Source organism: Etheostoma cragini, chromosome 2, assembly GCF_013103735.1.
Source record: "Etheostoma cragini isolate CJK2018 chromosome 2, CSU_Ecrag_1.0, whole genome shotgun sequence".
Classification (NCBI taxonomy): domain Eukaryota; kingdom Metazoa; phylum Chordata; class Actinopteri; order Perciformes; family Percidae; genus Etheostoma; species Etheostoma cragini.
The window spans coordinates 27,560,440-27,585,286 of NC_048408.1; the positions used below are offsets into that span (position 1 = coordinate 27,560,440).

Sequence of the window (24,847 nt, forward strand, 5' to 3'; positions counted from 1 at the left end):
AAGTTTAGGTAGTGAGATAGGCAAATAAACAGCAAGCCTTAAAGTATTTCACTGCATTGCTCAAGCTAAACCATGCATGCATGTGTGTGTGCGTGCGTGTGTGTGTATTGGTACACATTCTGCTATCCCCCTCTGTAAGCCAAGAACACGAGTCTTGGGGGCTTAACATCTTCCCTCTGAGCTCGAGCTCAACGGTTTTATTGAGCTTTTATCCGGCCACAAAGTAACACTGGGCTGTGCAAGACAACTGCATCTTTAATAAGCGTGAGGGACATGAATGGACAATTCATTTTCAACTTGTCAGGAGCTCGAGAGCATCTTTGTTGCCAGTGTAAGACGGGGGCAGGGTCGGGACAACAAGACAAGCTCGATAAACTGCCGCCATTGGGGGACAGTTAAAAAGACAGGTGCACGGTGTTCCACTTTTAATCAGGTGGGTTATGAATAAGAGAATTGCCACTATGTTGCTTTGTGTTCAATCTGGCAGGTTTATACATTGGGTTGTAAAAAAAAAAAAAAAAAGAAGAGAGATGGCCATTTAATCAGGCTGCCTTTCAAGTGATAACGGCTGTATGCCGTTGCTTGTTCAGTGATGTAGCTGTTTAAATTAGAGCCCTGTACAAACACAAGGCGGAAGAAGGTGTTGTGTTGCTTTTCACGGTGCAGCTTTGATGAAAGTCAGCACACGAACGCTAAGACGCTGAGTCTTATCAAATCAAACGACTCGAAGCTCGGTTGTCAGAAGAGCATGCAGATTATCTCTCTGACCGCAGCTGACGGGGAATGACATGCCACCTCGCGGCTGCAATTTTCTTGAAAATCGTCCAAATTAGCCTTCAACTGTAAAAAAAAAATAAAAAAAATAATGAGGTTCACATTTCATTGCACGGAAACAGATTTCGTAAGACAGCATTCCCCTGTGGGGCATGAGATGTTTGATGTTTACCTCTTTGAGGTTCTGATCTGATATTTTCATGGCTGTCCAGACAGGTTGACAGCAGAGAGGCAGCAGAACATCTCAGATCAGATATTCTTACTGTAGCTCAGATGCAACTTTTTCTTGAAGCATGGCCCATGTAATAATGGTGACTTATTATTATTCTAAAAATATGTCCGCCTGCTCTACATGTTTATTGTCAGGAGGGATGTAGCATCACACTACAGGCAAAATCCACTACTTTGACCTCAATTTAAATGAATGTAGATCTTTCCTGTTATGTATTTTAATTATTTTTTTAATCTTTCTTTGTCACCCCGCCCTATTTTTGTCTTATCTCTCACTCTCCGTCTCCTCTCTGGTCCGTCCTCTCATGTAGTGAAATTGATAAGTGCTGAAAAAGTCATTAGATTATTAGAAGTGTGTGTGCACCTGTAGGTACACACTACATTGTATGCGTATTGGGCGTAATTGTGTGTGTCTCCATCCCGCTGCAATAGCCACCATCCCGTACGTTCTCTGCCACGGCGGCGGAAGCCAATTAATGAGAGCCTGTGTTGTTATCTGCTACCTAGCAACGTTGACTGTTCCGCCCGTCACCCCGGGCAACCACTGCTACGGCCTGTAATCGATTGCACGGCATACAGGGACGACGTGACATTAAAATGGACCACTGACCCTCAGCACTGCGGGGGACAGAGGAGTAAAACATCTCGGGGATAATCAGATATGACGTTATGATATTTTTCAGCTCCAGTGGAGTTTGGTAGAAGAGAAAACAACAGAACATTTAGAAGGATTCACTGTTGAAATGTTAACAGTAAATGTCAGGTTTGTAGTCAGTGCCTAATAATCCAAGGGCAAGGACCTCTTTTAAGAGCCGCCATTTTGTTTCAACAGCAGGTGCCCTGAAACATTTTATAACCAAGGCGGGTCTCCTTGCGTGAAATAAAAGCCACTTTCATAACGTCAGAAGATATTACTGTACTTTCATGGAATAAAATGAACTGTCACCGAAAGATCAGCCAGACATGAGGTGACATCGCAAAGGTCATATGAGTGGAGCAACTGCTTACAACAAAATGGATTTTGAGACAAGATGTGTCAGAATGTGTCAGGCTTAGCTCATCAGATAAAAGTTATTGATGGTTGATCACAGTTTACTTTCACTAACCACCTCTGCTCACACATTTCCCACGGGGGAAACCCTGAAAATACAAAGAGGAAAAAAAGCCATCAAAGAAAAGAAAGATTTTATGGATAGAATCACATTTTGAATTAAATAAAACTTACTTTTATTCAACTGGAAATTGTAGCTTTTTAGCATTGTTTCCACCTACACACATTGAGAGTACCAGGCAATTTCAGTGACGGGTGTTAAAGTGATTCTGGGGAATGCGGGGAATTGGTAACTGATATTACAGAAAGGTTTAGGGAAAGAGAGTGCACCGAGTAATGAAGAGACACAAGGCTATCTGCTAAACTGAAAAGAAATATCAGTATAGTCAACCCCTAAAGACACAGGCACACAATCCAACAAATACAAAACAGTCACAGCACTTCTCCTCTGCACAACAACCCAAATCCCAACATCTCACATGCTTTCTAGACCCAGACATTTGCTTGGTGTGTAGCTGCCTTCCACCACTCTCACTATTTGAATGCTTGTTATTAATTTAGCAGCATCTGTTCGCCCCCGGGAACAACCAAAAGCATCAACGCGTTTCCCTCGGATCGTGTTCCAGAGTTAGTAATTGCCAAAGCAATTGTTATTTAAGTGATGCTCAAGGAGCAAGGGGTGGCGTGCTGTTAGCCGTTTCCCCACTATTGTTAATATTTTAATACATTCTGCTGGGACTTAGTGACTCTGGGGTTGTTACATAATTGAATAATACTGCCTTGGCAAGACAAAAAGGTCCAGGGTGCTCAGGAAGTTCAGTCAGAGGATTGAAGGTCTGATGTAATGAATGTTATTTACCATTTCTATTAGAAAATAGCCGGTACAATAAAGGCTTTTGGGATGCATTGAAAGTTTCCATCAACTGAATATCCCTCTAGGTAAGAAGGATTTGGCTAGAAATTGTTACTTTTTTCATGTTGCTATTATTTTTCTAGGAAACCATGCCAAAAGTTGTCTTGTTATTCAAAGAAGGAACACTAGAGGCTAAACAATGGTATTCCACACTTTTGTGCTGATATCCAATATAAAATAGGCTTTTAATGTCTGAATACACTTTTGTAAAACAATATTTACAGCTGATTGGAGCTGACAATATCAGACGTAACCAGCTGTAAAAAAGGCATTTATCTACACCCTCTTCAGCAACGATATAACCACAGGTCACACAGAGCGATTCAGATACAGCAATTCTGTCTTAAATCACTTTAAATGGACACAAATCAGAAATGTTGGAGCTTATATGAGTGTCATCTACATACTAAATACACATTTTCATTCTAGTGAAGCAACAGCTGATGGTGAGTGGCAGTAATAAAAGCAATGATAAACTGACTAACACATTGTTGGTTTTGGTCTCTTCATTGGATTGACTAACAGCAAAACAATGTAATCACACGAGCCTGAGCCTGTAAATATAGCTTTTCATTAGTGGGTTAGGTCATTCGTATCTGGGAGCCGCAGAGCACGGCCACAGTCTGACCCATGTGCAGGTACATCAGAGATGTTTTCAGCTTCAGTGCCTTGCTCACGGATATTTTTTTGACCCGCAGCCAGCCAGTCAAACTGCAGTACTCGCTATATGCACAATCATGCCATTTTTGCAGTGCTGCGTGGCAAGGTCATTCACACAAAGGGATATAACAGTGGGAGACGAAGATGACCAATAGAGCTTCTAGTAGCACACACACACACCACAGCGCTACACTTCACTTTGTGGACTTAAACTAGATAAGCTTCTCTAAACCATCTTCATTTCTCAGTTTTTTATTGTTGTTATCTCACCATACTTTGTCTTTTTTTTTTTTTAAATCATTTCTGTTTGTCTTCTTCAGTTTCTTCCTCCTCTCTACTTTTTTTCTCTCTCAACTGACTGAACCCAATGCCAGTAAACAGCTGTGATTGGGTCACAGCAATGCTAGGGTTTAACTGCCAAAATTCAAAGCCTTCTCATTACTTAACCTAGGTCTGTGTGGGGTCTGTCATGCAATTATTTTGCCTCTGCCCCCTGCTGCAGGGCAGGAGTTGGGAGCAACTAGCACACCATGCTAGTTGTCAGAGTGCAAGCTAACCTGCTGCGCTAATGATAATCTGGCAACAAGGGGCAGGAGCATTACAGATGGAAAGAAAGGGAATTCACTCAACCAGAAGGATACAGGGATGACAGTGATATAAGGACTCAGGTGTTGCATGCATGAATAGGTAGAAAATTACAGTAAAAGACGTTATTCCTGTGTTAGTGAACAGTGTCTGTTCAGGCATGGCAGTGTTTCACTACAACCGTGTGTTTGGCTGATTGTTTGCATACGTGCCAATGAAATGTGTGTATGAAATGGGCAGCATGTAATTATAATCTATGCTTGTGTGAAAGAGCGAGAGAGAGAGTGTGAGTGAGTGAGAGTGTGTGTGTGAGTGTGTGTGTGTGTGTGTGTGTGTGTGTGTGTGTGTGTGTGTGTGTGTGTGTGTGTGTGTCTGGCAGGGAATAACAGCAAGCAAGTAAATGAGCCCTGCATACTGAAAGGCCGATTAATTGAAAATGCTTCAGATACCCAGCCTCAGCCAAGCGACAGAACAGACCTTTATGAAAAAAATCTTCAAAGACACACACACACACACACACACACACACACACACACACACACACACACTCATGTCTCATGTTGAGGACGCAGTCATGCAAAGCTGCACCGTACGACCGACAGGTTATTTAAAAGCAGATAAAATGCGTGTACACACATGAACGCTGTCACACACACAGCACAAGTACTGAGAAACACACACATAAACACACACACAGGATGATGCAAATTCTTACAGAAGAGCCAGCTCAATCTTCCAAAACGACACACTAAAACTCTCCCGCTGTTTTCTTCTTCTTTTCTCTGCCTATCCTGAAAAACAAGGTCCTTGAAAAGGCCAGCAGTGACAGGCATATTATCAGCTCTTCAACACAGCTCTCAGGGTGTGTGTGTGTGTGTGTGTGTGTGTGTGGATGGTTTTGCCTGTATCCATGAAACGGAAGAAAAAACATCTTCGGCTGAAATTAAACTGAATCTAATCCTGAATATTCACATATAAATATGGGTGTATAAGCAAAGCAAAGGGCTGCTTCAGTTGTTGTAATATGTAGTTGAACATAGGTGACTACTCCGAGTTGTAATTTTAAAGTCAGACAGATCAGAAGAACCCATGAGAACTCCAAATATGACATTCACAGTAAACAGTTTCATTCCAACATATACAAAGATAACAGAGTAGAACGGAATCATGAGAACTGGAACACTACAATTACAAACAGTTGAGAAAGGTAATGCATAAATTATACAGAGAATATATAACAAAAACAGAGAGAAAAAAATGACACTTAGGCTTTTAGGCCTGTAAAGACACTAAATTCACTTCTACAGATGTTTGGTTACCGTCGGCACATTAACCTCGCCGTTTTGGCACTTTAAGACCATTTGTTTCTGTAAACATGGACAGAAATATTCAGTCCATACCTTGTGTTTGTGTGTGTGTGTGTGTGTGTGTGTGTGTGTGTGTGTGTGTGCGTGTGTTATGAATACTCGGTTATGCGTTGGAAGGTATATGTTGTGTGTGTTCTCACATTTCATGTCCATATAGTGTAACTCTAATCTAGTCAAACACGTACAGTATATTCATTGATTCTCTACATTAGTGTCTGTGCGTGTGTGTGATTGTGTCAGTGTGTGTGTTTGTCACAGTTGGCCTCCGGTAGAAACTCCTCCGCTTTTGTTGTATGTTAGATTCATAAGGGAACTCCCGCTGCGAGTCTTTGTCAGTCGGTTGACAATGAGTCAAATGATCACCACATCAGGTCAACCCGCGATTGATTCAACACGTTAACGACTCAACCTCAACAGCAGACAGACAGCATCGGTGCAGTTAAAACCACAGTCTTGCTTCCTCTTTAGAGCCGTTGAAACTATCCAGGGCCAATGTGTGCTAAGCTGATCTTATAGGGGCTAGTGGCAGAATTTCCTGTGTAGTTTTCAGTTAAATACAAACATATCACTCAAGGGCAGAGAATCTCAGAAGGGAAAAAAAGTAAATTCTTTAGACAGAGCCAAACAAATTTAAAAGTACTCAATGAAAGCATACAGGTGCCAATATATCTCCTTCTGTGTAGTAATATGAGAATAGTTGAAGAAATTCTTATTTTTGTAGAGTCCTGACCCAAATCTGTAGCAAAATATATTTCTGTCCAAGTGCAGTGCAGGAATTTGTTAGAAAATAATTTGAAAAATGGTTCATATATCAACATTACAAAATATTTAAAACATTAAAAAAACTGAACTGAAAGCATATACTCCTTATCAGAGGTAGCCAATGAATATTTAAAAATAATTTGTAACCATGACATAATTTTAACAGAATGACAGGCCAGGTAGCCAGCCTGTATAGCTGGTGTGACTTGCAAACTAGACAATGTAAGTCACACTGACTCTGACCAGTTTGTGTTATATAATAAAATATAATAATATACTCATAATATTAGTTCAATGTTGTGTTATATCAACCTATTCTGTAATTATTCTCCATGTGCTTTTTTTAAGGGGGGGGGGGGTTACTTGTGCTCTCATCTGAGCCTTTGAAACAGTAAATTCTCCAAGTCAGCACATTGCCTCCAACAACAACTGTCAATCATATGATCTATTTGATTAAAATTCAGACTCTGGACATGGTATACAGCCTTAAATGAAGGTCTGACTTTGAGACGATGCAAAGAAGCCCTCCTAAACATTTGGCTCTGCCTAACAAGATTATGCCCAGCCAAGGAGATTATTGTATTATAATTACAGCAGCTCTGCATCCTAAAATGGGCATGGCACTGCCACACAACGAAAAACTGAAAATACTGTTTTGATTCTACTGGTCCTGGACTATAATGATTAACATGATCAACAGCTTGCCTTATTATTGTATTTATAAGGCGTAGCTGTGATGAACTGGGATTTAAGCCCCGGATAGCCCTGTTCAGCCCTACAGTCGGAAGCAGTTCCACCCTGTCGTACTTCAGCAGAAAAATACTTCAATATCAAATTGCACCAAACTGCAGCTTCTGAAATGTATCTGATGTAAAAAGGTATTATATTTTACATGTTTACAACGTAAATATATTGTTCTGTTTAGCAGAATGCACAATTTTGTAAGGGGACATAAAGATAAGATGTACCAGGGAAAAGTTGGAGATTCAAATTCTAGGGACATTTGGTCTAACTTTTGTCCCAAGACTCCTATTTTCTGCACTGACATTAAAGTCCAAGAGAAGTGACAAAATGTTGCTCACAGCCCCGGTACAAAAGTACCATTAACTTGTTAATGGCGAAGGAGAAAGGGGCATAAAGGGATAGGAAGAGGAATGCTTCTGGGTTTACACCTGCAAGTGTGAAGCCAGCCTCTATCTAAACAGTGTTTCAATGTTTACAGCATGAAAACAAATTCCATGTTTCCAATGCAGACCTTTTTTGTATGGATTTAAAAGTTTAATTAAACAGGAGCAAAGAGACCTCACTGCCATTCCCAGGGAACCATTGCAAGTATACCGTTTCTCTGCAAGAGGTTTGCACTGAGCAACAACTCTAAAGGGAGGAAATCGAGAGGTTTGTTCCATACCTTTCCGTAACTATTAATTTGAGATTTTCAATAAGCCCAAACCTAAAATACTTACAAAACTGAAATGAGAAACCAAACTTGTGTAGCAATGAGTCCCCGAGGCAGCCAGCAATATTGTCTAGAGCGGTGAAAAATAACCATAAATTAGTTTGTGGCGTACAGAAACTATCTACACTAGTTCTTAGATTATTAAAAAGCTTGTTGCCTATTCATCAGAGCGGTTCCGCCCAAAGACCCCATTAATCACAAAGACTATAATCTTAACTCAGATATCTTTGTACTTAGACTCTCTGTGACCCCAACTTGGGAAAACAAGAGGCCCAGTAAATGGTTTTTATGATTTTGTCCAAAGTAGACACCGTGCCCGATTACCAGTTCCAATGTACTTCTGGGGTTCACAGCTCTGGACAGAAAGGGTTTATCTCTACTCCTCAGAGACTGCCACAAGTTGTACCATCTCAATTGTTTCCTGAAGTTTTTTTCTGGGCGCCTGAGACTTTCAGGAATTCCTCCACATACATTTGTCATTTTTGTTAATTGGCCAGACTGGAGATAAGACACACATACAATCCCTAAGGTACAGTATCTTTACATCCGTCAGTCTCAATTTGTGGCCACTGAGGACTGGACTCAGATACCCTTCATTGTAAGGGGACCAAAAACCTTGCTGTCAACTAAAAATAACATAGATGATTCAACTGTGGGTGAATACATACTTAAGGAAAAATATCAAGTGAGGAAGAGGAGCAAGGCTCGGTTGTATGTTCAAACTGAAAGGTATTATATGAGTGATATGTGCATTCACACAAACAAGGCAGAGCAAAATAAAGTCTATTTGGAAAGCAAGTGAATTAAAGAGCAACTGCAAACAATGAAATAAGTATATTCAAATAAGAACAATGGGCCATTGGACAGAATGATTAATGATATCAAGCAAATGATGACAATTGGACACTGTGCTTATGAATAACATCATTAAGTGATAACTAGTTATTCCTTACATCTAGGGAGAAACCTTGAGGGTATATGGAGGACACCTCAGCTCTATTCCACCCATTTTTCCAAATGAAGCCATTATTTTTAAAGCTTCCACCTCTACATAGCCGGCAGAACTAATCTAAAACTAATTGATTGGTGATTCCTTCGACCTAAAACGTAGAGGAGCTACCAGTGGAATTTGAACAATAGGCCAAAATAGAAAACTGGGCTCTTTATAAAAAATGGAAGCTGTCCAAGTGAGCGCCCACGGGAATTTGCTTTGTTTTTTTTATTTGGTCCCACCCGCCCAAATTAAGTTATATTGATCTGATAGCAGAGTAATGGCATGCCTTGGACATCCCATTGTGAATGCTAGTGGGTCTATTGGATTGGCTGCCACAGATGACATAGAGAGTAGAGAGAAACTCGTTATTCCTAGGAATCACAATGGAATATCAAAAGCAAAAACAGTGGGTAGATCACTACGCCATAATTAAATGGTTGGCTCACCCAAAGTACAAAACCTATTTTCTGTTTTCTGCCTCGAGGTATCTAGCTGTTCAAATAGTTTTTGTTTCATTTGTGTTTTGAGATATCTGTCTAACATTACTGCCACCACACCAACAGTGGAGGTGAAGCTAATTTGTTTTTATTGCTCACAGCATTGACATACCACAATTAAAAAAATAATACCCTTGTTACATAGGGTAACAGACTTTTTGCTGTGATCTTTTTTTTGCTAGAACTACTTTCTACTCAAGCAATAGAGTGTACTCTTTAGGTAAAATGTCTAATGTGCATACTCTTTATGCAGATTCATTTTCTTCTGTTACTTCCCAACTGATTTATCTTCTAACTTCTGAATAGAGCCTAATTCTGTAGACAGAGATCTTCATAGGTCAAGGCGTAAATGCCACCCATGGCTTTCCCTTTCCTCATCAAATGCACACCTTGAACACCAAGAGAATTCTGGACCTGTCAAAACAATGATATCAAAGTTAACCCACTGGAAAATCCCATAGAAATTCATTACCTCCAGGCCTGATAGACTGGTCCTTTTTGACCAATCTGAAATAAACAATAATGCCCAGGAGGTTATATCAGCATAAATCTGACCTTAGTTTTTTTAAGACTGTCTTACTGAGGACCCTTCCTGGTTGTGCATCTGATGAGGGAGGCAGGGATAGAAGATAGATAGGCAGACCAAGAAAGCCGTCATTAATTTCAATCAGGCCCCCAGTCTGGCAGAGTTAATAATATCAGCATGCTCTTCTGACCTCAGACGATGGTACGACATCAACCTCTGCAAATTACTCATTAATTTACCCCATTAAGTTAGACGGAGGTGGCGGGCAGGGGGAAAAACATGGAGGAGAATGAATTAATTAGACAGTTTAAAACAGAGTTAATACCTTTTCAATTGAGATGTATCAGAGTAGAGAAAGAGAGGTCAGGATGGCAGTGGCGAGGATAAGACGAATGGGCAGAAAAAAGGATCACTGACTATACAGACCGGCTGACATTTTCCCAGAATGGATGTCAATGCAAAGGGAGTGCATAAAAAATAATTTACATGGATAAGTAGTAGTATATGGTTACAATCGTCAGAATTTGTGTCTTTTGTGTATGAGAATGTTCTGTGCATAAAGTGAGTGAGATAGTGTCTCATGACAACATGTCTGTGTTTGGTATGTAATAATACTAAGCCTTGCTCCCTTTTGTTTACCTTTCATTGTAACACCCACAAAGTCAAACCCGGATTTTAAATAATAAATCAATTTAAATCCTTGCGGCTACATTATTCTCTATTAACCGTTTGAAAAGGAAAAGCCAAATATAATACATATAATTATAAATTTGTGAAATCATACCTCACTTTGGGCACTTTGGTTCATAGCAAGCTCCAGCCCAGAGCAAAGCAGCATCATGTACACTACCCGGCAAAAGTTTGGGGTTACTTAGAAATTTCCACTGTACTCCATTAAACAAAATACCAGCACTGATCAGTTGAGTTTTTTTTTTTTTTTTTTAACAAAGGCAGCAGTTCAGATTATGTGCTTGCATAATTTCAAAAGGGTTCTCCAATGTTTTCTCAATTAGTTATTTAAAATGATATCAGATTAGTAAACAGAATGTGTCTTCGGAACATTGGATGATTGGTTGCTGATAATGGGAAATGTAGATCAGATAAAGATCAATAAAGATCAGCCCCCCACTCAGATCAGCTGGTATTCTGTCTATAATGGAGTGAAATGGAAATTTGTAAGTGACCCCAAACGTTTGACCAGTAGTGTATAGTGAGTGGACAGCCATCCAGACTGAAGCAGAGTATTCTTTGGGCCTTCACTCTGCTTATTATCCATTGTATCTCACTGGGTAGTGCAGGGAACATATGACATATTTATATCGCCTTGAGCTGATATAAGGACCCTATTTTGTCTCATCAACGTTGGCATGTTAAGCCTCATGTTGCACACCACTAACCTGCTTTCAATCTGCCTTTGTTCCTAAATGTGATTACCGTGTTCTTTAACATAGGAGCTACCATCTGTCTTGCCAACCCGCACAACCCACCCTAAAGTAATTTTTGCATGACTTGCACTACTGAAATGTAAATTTCCAACCTCATAGCTTCCCTTCTCAAAAATGTCTTTAAAAAAAAAAAGAAATACGCCTCACCTGTAAATAAGAAATGGGCAAGGAAACAAAAGTGCCTGCCAATCTCTAAGGGGTTTAATACATTTTATCTATATTGAAAAGCAGGCTGGGCTACACATATGTATGTACATACACAACTCCTCAACTGGGCGTACATCTATGTGCAAAACATCTTTACTAAGCCATCCACTTTACTAAAGCCTCAACCCCAACCCTATTCTCCAACCCACACACAATCATCACCCCAGCATGCACAAAATGTATACACGCCCACACATCATTGAACATATGTAGTTAGGTGTTTTGAATCGATAAGCATGCTCAACACGCATCCTCCCCGACCTATTATTACACTGGCTAAATGCCAGGAAGAACAATTAGCCCGATAAGTACCATCTAATGTCCTCCCCCAAAGAGGGATATTCAGGCTACTCTAAAACAAATGCACCTAATTCCTCATCCTGCTCCCTCCCTCATTATCTGCCTAAATGATGCTTCTATAGGAGAGCAGGTGTTGGAGGTGCAGTGGAATGATTGTTGTGTGAATGGTGGTTTGATGGGATTAGAAGCTGGGGGGGGTTAAGTCATGAATGGGGCTGCTTCTGGTGAAATAACCGAGCTACAGTGTACCAGTATTGAGGTAAAAGACAGGTAAAAGTAGAGGTGCTTGTTTCCACCTCTTTTCTGCTCATTAGTAAGGATTCAGCAGGGCTACGAAAGCTTGCAAGGACTAAAGTGCCCAGTATAAGGTGGTCCATTGAACAGCTTGATTCTTGTCAATTACTACTTAGTGTTGTTGTGAAAACAAACAACTTCTTAAAATGCCAATAGATTATCGTAGAATCAATAAAAAAATATCACCCAGGGAAATGACCCATGTCTCTTGACACCTCACAGGAAATATCATATATCTTGCTACATTAACACGTATTCCCCTTCATTAGTCTGCTGTTGGGATCCATCTTCTGAATCTTCCAAACAACATTCGACTTAGCTTCCTCTGCTCACAGCTTCTGCTGGGCAGAAACCCCCTTCCAGTAGTCCAAAATATCGTGAAGGTCCTCGTCCTTGGCAAACTGAACCTTCTTACGCAGGGCGTGGCCTGCTGCTATATAGGAGGCCTCCTCTCTGGGGCTTTTCTTGTAAGGCCGGAATCGCTCCCAGATCCGCAGTGTGCTCTCAGAGGAATACTCTGGACTGGAGGAGTAGCCAGAGTAGTTGTGGTGACGAGAAGGTGAGAGCTGGGAGTAGGTGGATGTGGCATCCCTCTTGGTGCGGCCCAGTGGCTTCAGGAATGAGGCCTTTTGGGCCTGTGAGGGTGAGTCGTTGCCACCCTCATAGTAGAGTGCAGGAAAAGAGTGGCGGTGCTCGGAGCTGTGGTAGTCTGGCTGAACTTCCAAGTGGTGCTGCTGCTGTCCAGGGCCAACCACCGCACCTCCACTCCCGTTATTACACCCCATCCCACCCCCATTTACACTCACCCCACCACCATTTATGTTTCCCATCCCGTTGCCGTTGCAGCCTCCTATTCCGCCAGCTCCTCCACTTCCACCCCCTCCAACACAACCCACAGGGCTACCTTTTTCTGTTGGGTACTTGGGAGGATCGCTTCGCTGCTCAGGGATATCAACACTATACACTCTGTTGCTCTTGACAGATCCCACAGCGGGGACACCACGGTTTTTCACGACAGCAGTGTCCGCGCTCAACTGCCTCTGAAGGGGCCGCACTGCATTGGCTGGGGGTGGGTCACGGTAAGGAGGGGAGAGGAACCCCCCACCACTGATGCCTGGCCGCTCAGACAAGGGCATGACCAGGGGCACTGGGGCCATAGAAGGGGGGTGAGGCGGCTGATGTAGCTGAGGATGAGGCTGAGGATGAGGCTGAGGATGAGGCTGAGGATGTGGCTGAGAATGTGGCTGAGGATGAGGCTGGGGGTGAGACTTTAGATGCACCTTTGGAGAAGAAGCCATGATCTGATCTCCAGGGTGCCCTGGAGAGAGGGGGAGGAGGTTGCGGGGGAGGGACGCAATGCAAGTTGGTGGCTGGGAGGAGGAAACAGAGTTGCCATTGTCAGCCGTGGTTACAACATTAGCAGAGGCATCCAGCTTCAGGGCATCAATGCAGTTGTTGATGATCTGGTTCACCTTGTCCACCTCCTTGGCAATGGTGGAGATCTCTGACGCTGAGCCATGGCCGTCGTCATCCGAATCCTCCCCAGCCTCTATCCCATTCTCAGCGCCACCTCGCCTATCCACAACTACCTCCCCTGCTATCACTGCTCCTCCAGATCCCACCCCTCCCTCTCTGCCTTCCCCTGCCATTCCTGCCGTCCTCACATCCATGTAGTTGCCCTTGCCACCCATTGCCTCAGAGAAAGCAGTGGCCATTTTTTCCACCTGCGGCAGTGTGGAGAGGCGAGAAGAACTGGTGTTGGCTGAGCCATGGAGCATGCCTGTGCTAGAGGTGGCAGACGGGGGCAGCTTGCCTCCTGCTCCTCCTGAATGGTGGTGCTGGTGGTGAGCCTGCTCCTGGAGACGCTGCATGGCACCCGGGTCATTGGCCACTGCCGCAGCCGCCTCTGGGCCATACCTGAAGAGTAACAGATTCAATTAAACACAGACAACACACATAGTTTCATTCTCTGATCTCACACTGTGTACATCATGAACATCATACTAACAGCATGATTGCAAAATGCAGTTGTACCTAATACTTTTTTTAAAGTTAATTTAATTTTATATGTCCTCTTAGTGATGCCATGGGGTGACAGAATATAGCTGTTTTAATTAAAAGACACTATGAAAAATAGCAAGGCCCAAAGCCTCGACAAAGAATATGGTTTGGGAAAATATTTTTAGTTAGAATAAATGAGATATTCCGGGATTTGAATCAAAACAACTAATGAACTAATGCCTTTAGCAGAAATTGTTCCAAAGAAATCAATTTTACCCAAGGGACAAACAGTAGTGTTCATTTCTGTTGTGGATAAACATCTCAGATGCAGTCACTATCTCTATTCATTGACATGAAAAAGGGTCCTTATGTGGCCCTTAAGACTTCCATTAGCAAACATAAGTGAGTACAGATGATGAGTACCTCATCTCCAAAATAGTTTTCTTCACACTTATAGCTTTCTTCTTCTCTTCCTGGATGCGTCGTCGTCTGAGACAGTAATAGACTAATCCAAGCACAATGACCATGCCAAACAGACATCCCAAGATGGTCATGATGTAGTGGGTAGTTGTGGATGGATCGGTTCGTTGGTCCTCTAACCCCATAGCTCGCGTGGAAAAGGTCAGACAGGTGTGGTTGTAGCGCTGAGTTTTGCTTGCAGAAGCAACACAATAAGTGTAATTTGTGTGAGGTTTCAGCTTGTCCAAAGTGAGTACCTCCTTTTTGTTTTTAAGGGGCTTGATATCTTCAACAAACGTGTGGTTGTACTTGGAGAGGATGTACATCTTACTGTATGGCCGTGGGATCTGCACCATTAGAGAAGCGGTGTAGAGGGAGACAGTTTGAAGCTTCATGGAAATCTGATGGTTATAGGTAGGGTCTGCAGTGGACGATATGGTTGGTTGGTGGTAGAGACCTTGGTCTGGGTTGTCCAAACCCATACCTGAGCCATCTTGATCTGGTGTCTGTGAGGTCATCCCTGGAATTATCACACCATCGCGACACATTGATAAAAGAGTGTAACGGGCATTTTTGCCGTGTCCGGGCAGCGGGCTCAGAAGTGGATAACCAGTCATTTCCAGAGGAGTTTCACACTGAAGGCGGTCATAGGTGTGGGTTACATTGTTAAATGCCTCCAGCCAGGTGAGGAAGCTGTAGAGCTCACAGCCACAGTGGAACGGGTTTCCTGCTAGCTCACACACCAGCAGCCTGTTGAGGGCAGTGAAGGTAGATGGGTCAAGACGGGCCAATTTATTGGAAGATAAGTCCAGGCTGCTGAGGCTGGGGCACTCCCAGAAGGCATTGGTGGCAATGACCTCAATAAGGTTGTGTTGCAAAAAGAGGCACTGCATCCGACCGAGACCTCTCAACATGCCCTCAGTCAGGTTTGTCAGCTTGTTGTAGCCCAGCTGGAGAACCTGAGACAGAAAAAGAGAGTAGACCCTTGGCATTTTTAATAAACATGACAACAAATCTATTGCTAATCATTGGTGTGGAATATTTTCAAGGAATGCAATTTAAATCCATGGGGTATGTTTTATCAGGACACATGATGTAGGCACTTTTCTGCTTTCTATAAGTTAGAAGGTTTTCAACAGCCACCTATGGACAGGTTGACAGAACTAGAGTTTGTGATTGGATGATTTCAAAATATATTCCAAGCTCAGCTTGTTCAAAAATGTTTGCACTGCGTTGTGTAAGAAAAACTGATATATTAATAAATCCAATCTCAATTTAATGGTGGTTTGGGGGGGTGCTCTATATTCAGATCAGTTTACATGACCATGACCACCCTCATTTTAGCTCACTGTAAATAATGGCTGTGAAATCTACAGTTATTTACTTTAGTAACACTACTGTATATGATTTTTACAGTAGAATGCTGTAAAGTTTACATCACAACCTTGTCGACATGACAAAATCACCGTAGTCAATAGTAAACTACTGTATTTTTACTTTTTTATCTTATATTGTGATTAATTGTTTAGTATTTTACAATAATATATAAAATACTGTAAATGGAAGTACGGTACCTTTACTGTAAAAAGAATTCACAGTAACTTGCTGGCCAATTGTTGACAGTAAGTTACTGTAAATTTAAAGTTTAATTTGTTAAAGTGTAGGACTTCTAAATGAGATTTTGATTATAGAGGCATCAGACACTTATTCAATCACATTTTTAGAAATGTATGAGCATTAAGAACATCATGTTTATCATTTTAAATTAGAGATAAACAAATACATGCAAACAGTTGTGTTCTTGGCTGCAGACCTGTAGGTTTGCCTGTCCAGCAAAGGCCCCATCCTCGATGTAACTGATCTCGTTCTTGGTAAGATTGAGGTCTGTAAGGTTTGTGAAGCGGTACATGGAGGTAAATAGCACAGCCTTAAGCTTGTTCTCATTCAGCCTCAGGTCATGAACCTACGGGAGACAAGAGAGTGGATGACTTTCAGTTGCTGTGTTGTACCCTCTGTCAGCCATAGAGGAGAAACCTAAACGCTTTGCCAAAAACATCTGCCAAGAGCATATTACTCCTCAAAACATTCAAGTTTGCTGTCTAATGAGTAATTTTCCCAGTTATACATCTGGTCAAAATATGTATTTAGTTAATCACAGCCTGTTTGCAAGCAGCTGAGCCTCCGCCCTGAGATATCTAGCAGTGGTAAATGATGCTAGAAATGGAATGCTGTTGCTTGTTAATATTTCACCCAATGGTAATATATTTTGGTTTTCATCAGTAATGAAGCAAATTGCAGATAGTAATTGAAATACCTGAAACACTTATATTTAAAATGTCCCACTGTTGCCTCTCTCTCTCTCTCTCTCTCTCTCTCTCTGCCTCAGTCCACATGTTGGATTTGGAACATGTTTCTCTTGTTTCTTTCTGTCTCCCTGTGTATTTCTTCCAGTCTCGTATCTGTGTGTATGATGTGCTTCAGTTTTGCTTCTTGGATGTGTACAGCATGTGTAGTATGTCCTCTTTCCAGTATACAGAGTGAAGAGGAGGTTGTGTGTCTCAAGCTCTAGCTGTTTGGTGACACAGTAGCGGCTTGACATCACCCTTGATCCATTTTTTTATATATATGTTCACATTCATTGTCTTTATTATAATTCTATGATGTTGTTTTCTACTCTGTACACATGACATCTGTCTGTCCCGGGAGAGCGGCTCCCCTCTTAGTTGCTCTTGAGATTTTGTAGTAGTTGAGTAGCCAATACTTCCACAAACAGCGACATAAAACAATTGGTGTATGCATGTCTTCTGTGTCACCAACTTAACCTATTTGGCAACAATTTGCTTTAATGATTTCATCACAGCCACATAACAATTGAGATATTATTGCTGCCATGGTTGCTATCATTGGACAGAAGAATCAAAAATTTATTAAATTACGTAATGAATACTGTTTTACCATCGCTGTCATAGAATTAATCAACAAATTATTATGAACCACAAACAAACTGATTGAGAAGGTAAGATTTGACTTGCAGCAAAAGCCAGTATCATTACTTATTATATAATGCCATGTGTTTTTACACTGACATACTGTATGTATATAAATATATATATGTATATATCTGGTTTAATAGAGGTGGCTGGCTTCCAGGCCTGTTATTGCAGCACAATGGTGGAAAGAACCTTAAGGGGTTTAAGTTTGGTAAAAAAAGAACTGATCCTCTAGCTCATAATGTTATTACAGAAGATGGTTCCCAAGCTGTTACAAAATGACTCTGTTTCTTACACTCTTGCCGATACAGCTGCGCCTGTGAAATAAAATAGGCTTGTGGCACAATGCTTACAGCACAACAGTTTATGTATGTGTTTAACTATAACGTACATTCTAGGTATAAAAAAGTAAATAATTGTATACAGTTTATTGATCCCCATTGGGGAAATTACAATTTACAGAAATCACTACACATAGGCCTGAAATACACACATGTTCCCAACCTACTCATGCACCAATGGAGAGAAGTCAGAGTTAGTGGGCTGCAGTGCTGGACCAGTGCTCTCAGCGGTCCAGCACGCTGTACTTTGGCCCGAACTGGTACTTGAACTAGCGATCCTCCGGTAAATGCTGTGTATATGAATGTAACGGATTGTGTTTATTTTCTTCTTATGTATTGCCCCGTATTGCAGGCCCTTGAATCCAATCAATTAAAAATTGTAATACGGCAGTTTTTGTGATATCCATAAATATTGTATCTTTATCCAAAGAATCAACATTATATTATATTGTGATAAAATGTGTGATATACACCCCTATGTTTCCACCACGGTATAAAAGGCGTACAGATGGATAGTTCTTACTGACCGTGCTGTTGATGTGCTGGGGGATGGTCTCGTATGGAGGCTGGTTCTGACTGCAGATAGCCAGCCAAACATAGCCTTTGTCCCCTTCTATCAGCCAGCAGTCGCCTTTCACCATGCCAGGCAGGTGGAGGAGCCACAGTGCAGGGAGCAGGAGGGAGAGAAACAGGGAGGACAAACAGAGTCTGCTGGCCATGGTTTGGATTAAGAGTGTTTGAGAAAGGAGAGGCAAAATATAGGAGTTGAAGGTGAAGAGGCAGCGAGTAGCAGTTTCAAATTAAAAAGGACTGCAGGTCAGGGGCAAGCAGGTTAACTCTGCGTAGAGAGAGAGGTGAACGGAAGGGCGTCGTCGCGGTGATTAGAGCTGAGCTTGCAGCATGGCAGCAAGTCCTGTCCCCATCTTAGGTGTTCCACGTCAAAGGGTTTTGGAGACTGTCACCCCAGCAGCTACTCATGGCCCCTGACAACCTCACGTCTCGCCAACACAGATGAGGAAATACTCCCTCTCAGAGAAAGGTAGAAGGCCTGGATAATAGAGAGAGAGAGAGAGAGAGAGAGAGAGAGAGGGGCGGGGGGGGGGGGGGGGGGGGGGGGGGGGGGGGCAGACTATTAACATTATTAGTGATAATGACAAAATGATTAAAACTATGCAGAAAATTGTTATCCAGTTCACACACCCCCAGATGATTTTGAATTAATTGAGTGTAGGTCTCGTTTCTAAAAGCACTGTGGTATATGAACCTAATACCCATGCCACCCAATCCTTTCAAGATTACGCACCACAGTAATAAATCAATTAACTGCCATGATTATTTTGTTAAGTCTTAATAAAGCCCAGAAAAATATATTTTGACTTTTTTATTTAAACCAGGGTTTTTATGTTCTGTAATTATTCATGTTCATGAAAATAACAGCCTCATATGAGAACTAACTGCAGCTCTTCTGTTCAGACATTAGCATATGATGCACCAATAAAAATGGAAATTGCCAACATTATGAAAGCAACAACGCTTGTCTTTGGGTTTGTCATTGTTTACAAGGTTCACCAGCTTGCAGCTGCCGTTCTATTATTTCAACTTTTACGTTCATAATACAATCATAAAAATGTAATAGCTGCAGTTATATAAGGGTGAAAACGGGAAGATGGGCTAAGTGGAAAACAGAGCGGGGCTGTTGTAATTTGCATGTTTTAACAGGATACTAGCTGACATTTAGCTATTTACCTTTCTCAGGGGATTAACTGTGGATTAGGCTCTAATCCAGCATAAAATAATATGTATCTCATCACCACAGCTCTGACTCTTTTAATTTGTTTTCAAAGTTTTGGATTCCCTCCCAAGGGAAAAGTTATCTGGCCACAACATGAATGACAGGGAACTGATAGTGAGAAAAACAACTGGGGAACAGACTCTTCTTGAGGACTCCGTATCAATTCCAAATAAAGCTCTCTCTGTGCTTTATAGGTTGTCTCTGACAGGTGAAGAAAACTTAACCTGCGGCAAGAAATAAAACAATGACATGGTTCAACCTAGTCTCACTTTGCCAGACCTTCCTCCACAGCGCTGTGGAGGAAGGTCTGGCGAGTACACACAGCATGCCGGGGATGGGAGAACAACACGATCTGCTTCATTGGCATGTTGGCAAAAATGTACACACACAAAAACTGCTTTTAAATCATCACACAAAAACAATTCTGCTTTTTTTCATACATCTCTTAACCAACTTCTAACTTGCTCAAAACTACCAAACATTCAATCATTTCAATCAGGATTATAACCCTTTAAATGCGACTTTATTTATTTTACGTATTTTATTTATTTAAAAAAAAAAAACACAAAAGGTTTTTTTTTATTCCATATGTTGAATAATATAGAGATGGGGCTTTGGTGGTGTCTTATAATGATAAGCAACTAAATTAATTTGATGCATTAGTATTTTTTACATAGTGCCAGATACTCCCTGCAAAAACATCTATTAAATCATCACACATCAATGATTTTTCCGATTTCTTTCATACGTTTCATTAACAACTTCTAACTTTCTCAAAACTACCAAACACTCAATAATTTTTCAGGGGTTTAACCCTTTAAATGCCAGTTTAATTCTTTTAAGTAATTATTATTTATGAAAAACCCAACAGAAGATTAATTATTTTCCATAGAATAAATTGTAGGGGAACGGGGCTTTGGTGGTGATTAGAGTCTTGGATATGTCAAAGATTGTCAACAAAATTGATCTGATTGCATTAATATTTTTATGGAGTGCCAGATTCTCCCTCTGGACACCTTCGTGGAATAAAATGCCTCATTGACTTCCATTAAAACCATGATTTTATCTCACTGCCTTTAAAGTATAAAACCTTGCATTCCACAATGTCAGCATTTCATTTTGAAGTAAAGTGGTGATACTTGACATTTTTACTGTATCACATTTAGATTCAACCATTTTCCCTGTGTAGGCCGATGCATGAAATTATTGAATTTTTGCCAGTTATATTATGGAGCAATGTGTGTGTGTGGTTAGTTTACTTCATTTCCAGCAGTAGACCAGCAAGTCCCTGATTCAGTTTGGGGGGTTTGGGGTTTGACCCGATGTTCCCTACCAGGGCAACTTTCTTCCTCAGAAGCTCCTGAACAAGGAGCTTTTAATTTTTTTAAAGCAATTGTGACCCCCTTGTTCCCCTCAGACATGTCCAAGATGACTTGCTTTCCCTGGCCCATCTCCAGAGCTCTAAAAGCGGAAAGTATTCAGAAAACTTGCCCTTCTTGTGTGGAGGACGGGTGAGTCGGTCGTCAAATTGGACGCTGACGCCTATCATTTCGAATCGTTTATGGGATATGGTGGCCCTGAAAACTGGTCTCCCACTATTGGCATCCCACAGGCTCCAGGTAGAATCCCCTTAAGACTGGTACACACCTGCCAGGATGAGAAGTCCCATGTATGCTCCAATCTTTTGAGCATCCACATCACTCCATCCGGAGATTGATTGCCTCTTGTGTAGGATTGTCATTTGCTGAATCAACAGGATAATGTCAGGAGGGAAGAAAAGGTCGAAAGAGGATGCCACATCGTGGATGTTTGATCCGGCATATGTTGTGGGCCCTGGAACCATGCCGATTGGTGCTTGAATGTAGCGCAGCGTCTCAATAGGTCCACTCACTGTTAGGATGGACATGATCTTCAGTGTCCTCTCCACTTTCAGAGGAAGGGTTAGAGGCACTCACAGAATTGGACGACTCCAGTGACCATTTTGTGTCCAACTCCCTCTCGAAACTTGCATCATTTTCAGGTAAGTGCTGCAGTTTGCTGGCAGATAAAGGCTGCATGACCACTTCTAAAGCCTCTCTTACACTAAAATTCCTCTTCATTTTCGCTCCTTCTCTTTGCAGCTTGGCTGAGGGGTCATTTCATTAGTTGAGCAGAAAGGAGAAAGACCTGGAGTCTTCTCACTAATGAAATGACCCCTCAGCCAAGCTGCACTTTTATCTTTGGCTGTGAAAGCGGCCAGTTGCATGAACACACTACTAGCTGTTTTTGTTTTTACAACAAAAGGCAGAAGACAATGTTTTTATTCAAGCACCTCTTCAAAGATATATGAAATGCATCCTTCAAAAGATGCCCTTTTTTCACCTTTAAAAGGAACAGCGCTTGCTTAGAGATTCATAACAAACTCTCTCTCACACACACGCATGCCAACAAGTCAATCCGAACACGTAAAATACGGACGTTTGCACAGTGGCCGTCCGCATCTGCATGCAACAAAAAAGGCACGACAAAGGCACCTGGACAAGCGTCCGTATAATACAATATGGGAGTGTTGGACATGTGTTGGACATGTGCACGAACACACACACACACACACACACACACACACACACACACACACACACACACACACACACACACACACACTAATTAATGTTCTTTTGGGTTTTTCACAAATAATAATTACTTCAAAGAATTAAACTGGCATTTAAAGTGTTACAATCATGAAAATGTTATGTAGTTTTGAGCCAGTTAGAAGTTATTTATGAAAAAAAGATAATAAAAAAAAAAAAAAAGATTATTTAAAATCACATTTTTGGACATGTACATTTTTGCCACAAAGGTGTCCAGAGGACGCAAAATGAATCAATCAAAAGTATAAAAAACACTGGATTTAAAAATGTTAACCAAAAAGAAAGGTTCTGACAAAATGTCATGCCATAAGCAGTAACACAGCAAAAAGTATCACAATAGAAGAAGGTAATGTACGTCCAGCCAAAAAGAGAGACATCCGGAGGAATAATGTAGACTAGGTTCAAACCAATCTAGCCAGGAGTAATGGAAGCCAACTTTGGATACATCTGTTAAACTGGCCCATCCCTAACAGCCTGTCCTCCTCCTTGCCTTTCTTCTCATCCACTGACCTGACATGTACCTCAATTAGCCTTCAAGTCACTTCTCATTTCTGCTGCATCACACCCCCCAGCAGCTCTCAGTCCTCTCTTCAAATTGTTCCATAAAATTGATATTGACAATCCAAATACTTCACCCCAGGCCTTCAATTTGCCTTTGACCCAGCACCGTTGTCTTCCTTACGGGGGTCCACCCACAACTCTCACACTTACGAAAAAAGCAATCACATCTTCAGCTCTGAAAACAGCTCAAGTAACCTCTTTCCACCTTAGTAATTACAAAACTCATTCATTAATCATTTGTTATGTACTCAGCTCTGAAGCAGATTTATTGCACTGATTTAACTGCTGCGTAGAGCCGTGTGTGTGTGTTTGTGTGTGTGTGTGTGTGTGTGTGTGTGAGAGATTGTTAGGTCATGGCACGTTGTGATGAAAAGAAGCAAGCAAAGTGAATTATATATCAAACAATTTGAACATTGATCATAATCATTCTTTTTATCAACCTATTTTGAAATTCCTTCTCTTTCCACACTTTGAAGACGACTCAAAGCCTAGTGTCATCGTGTAGTGATACAATCCTCACTATCTTTTGTTTGTGCATAGGGCAGAAAATATATAGGCAAAAAAAAAAATACTGTCATAACTGTGATTACCGTCTGCATATCTATCTATCTGACAAAATGGCTGCTACCCTGACGTGGTGCATACTGTGGTCTGCAAAAAATAAAGACGAGTCACTCAAGACTCATTTAAAAGCTAGTTTTCAGTGTCCAGTCACAACAGCTCAGACCAGCACAATGTTTTGTTAATATAATTATAATGCTGTAATGATCCAGACCACACTCTTCCAGTCTATCTTAACATCTGGGTGAGTCTCCATCTGTGTCTGTATTCCTTTTCATCCGTTTCCTTCTTTCTCCTCTTTACTGTCCCTTTCTTTACTTTGCTGACATTGTTTTAAGCCTGCTTATCTCGGCTGCCTTTCAACTAGAAACACAAATGAATATGCTTTATCGCCAAAACACAACCTGACACCTTTTGTTTGCATCCACATCCCCTCCTCGCTGCTTTTATCACATGCTTGCCATTGATTTTATTTTGACAAGAAGCCAGAGGAAGAGACAGCCTTATTTCCCCCTCCCTTTCTTCTCCAAACCAGGCTTTCTTTGTGTTTAATTAATGTCCCTGATAGCTCGGCTTTAATTAAAGCTTTGCATCTGACAAACACTAATGATGTCGGGTCACGCAAACAAATGCAAAGTTCCCAAAGTAAGCCCAAAAGGGGGAGAAGGGCCCCTGGTTTTTCTGGTGTCTGTCCTCATTGGAAAATACAGATCTCAGATTTCGGTTGAAAGTAATCATCAGTAATTTGTAATGACTAAATGTGTTTCTCAACATTCAATCAAGTGTTGATTTAACCAAAGATACCACAGGGAGTCAGTGTGCATGGGTAATTAAGGCCTTTACACTTTGTATTTGCAATTGATGATCGGCTCTGTGGTGGAATAGGCACGCTGGCTCGCACATAAACTACAATATCAATTTTAGAAATGAATACTAACACCCTCAAAGGCATTGTTTAATCAACATGAGGGTTGGAAAGTTCAATTAATGGTTAGCAGCAGCGTTTTTTTCTTTTTTCTGCAAAAAAGGAACATAAATCTGAAAAACTGTACTTTCTCAGTTAATTGCCAAAACAGGCACACAACATAGATTGCCGCTGTGTGTGTGTGTTTGTGTGTGTGTGTGTGTGTGTGTGTGTGTGTGTGTGTGTGTGTGTGTATTCAAAAAGTTGTTTAGCCATTTCAACTAAAACCAAAAACAAGACTTTGTTAAAGTCATTAGGATACATCTGCTGGAACCCTGAAAATATTTATAAAACTTAATGTTATAATCCATAATCCATCATGGAGCCTCTTCAATTAAACCTTTCAGTTTCTCTTAAGCATGATTGGTTAGGTATTTATGACAATTACCTTCAAAATTATTAGGGAATTACTCATATTTTGTCTGCATTAAACATTCAAATAGCCGAATGGTGAATTATTTCCGCTGAGATTCATGAAGCAATGAC

The 24,847-nt window shown here is 41.2% G+C and overlaps 1 protein-coding gene and 1 long non-coding RNA gene across 2 annotated transcripts in view; one reads left to right on the forward strand and one right to left on the reverse strand.

Moving 5' to 3' along the window:
* Positions 1-24,847, forward strand: part of LOC117952644 — a 148,599-nt gene that overhangs the window by 112,009 nt on the left and 11,743 nt on the right. The window lies entirely within an intron of this gene.
* LOC117952283 (protein phosphatase 1 regulatory subunit 29-like) overlaps positions 10,761-24,847 on the reverse strand; it is a 66,119-nt gene continuing 52,032 nt past the window's right edge. The window contains exons 2-5 of the mRNA XM_034884428.1: positions 18,381-18,901; positions 16,336-16,485; positions 14,487-15,481; positions 10,761-13,979 (exon numbers count right to left, since the gene is read on the reverse strand). Of these exons, the coding sequence (XP_034740319.1) occupies positions 12,392-13,979; positions 14,487-15,481; positions 16,336-16,485; positions 18,381-18,572 (2,925 nt within the window). The 5' untranslated portion in view covers positions 18,573-18,901 and the 3' untranslated portion in view covers positions 10,761-12,391. The remainder of the gene's footprint in view (positions 13,980-14,486; positions 15,482-16,335; positions 16,486-18,380; positions 18,902-24,847) is intronic.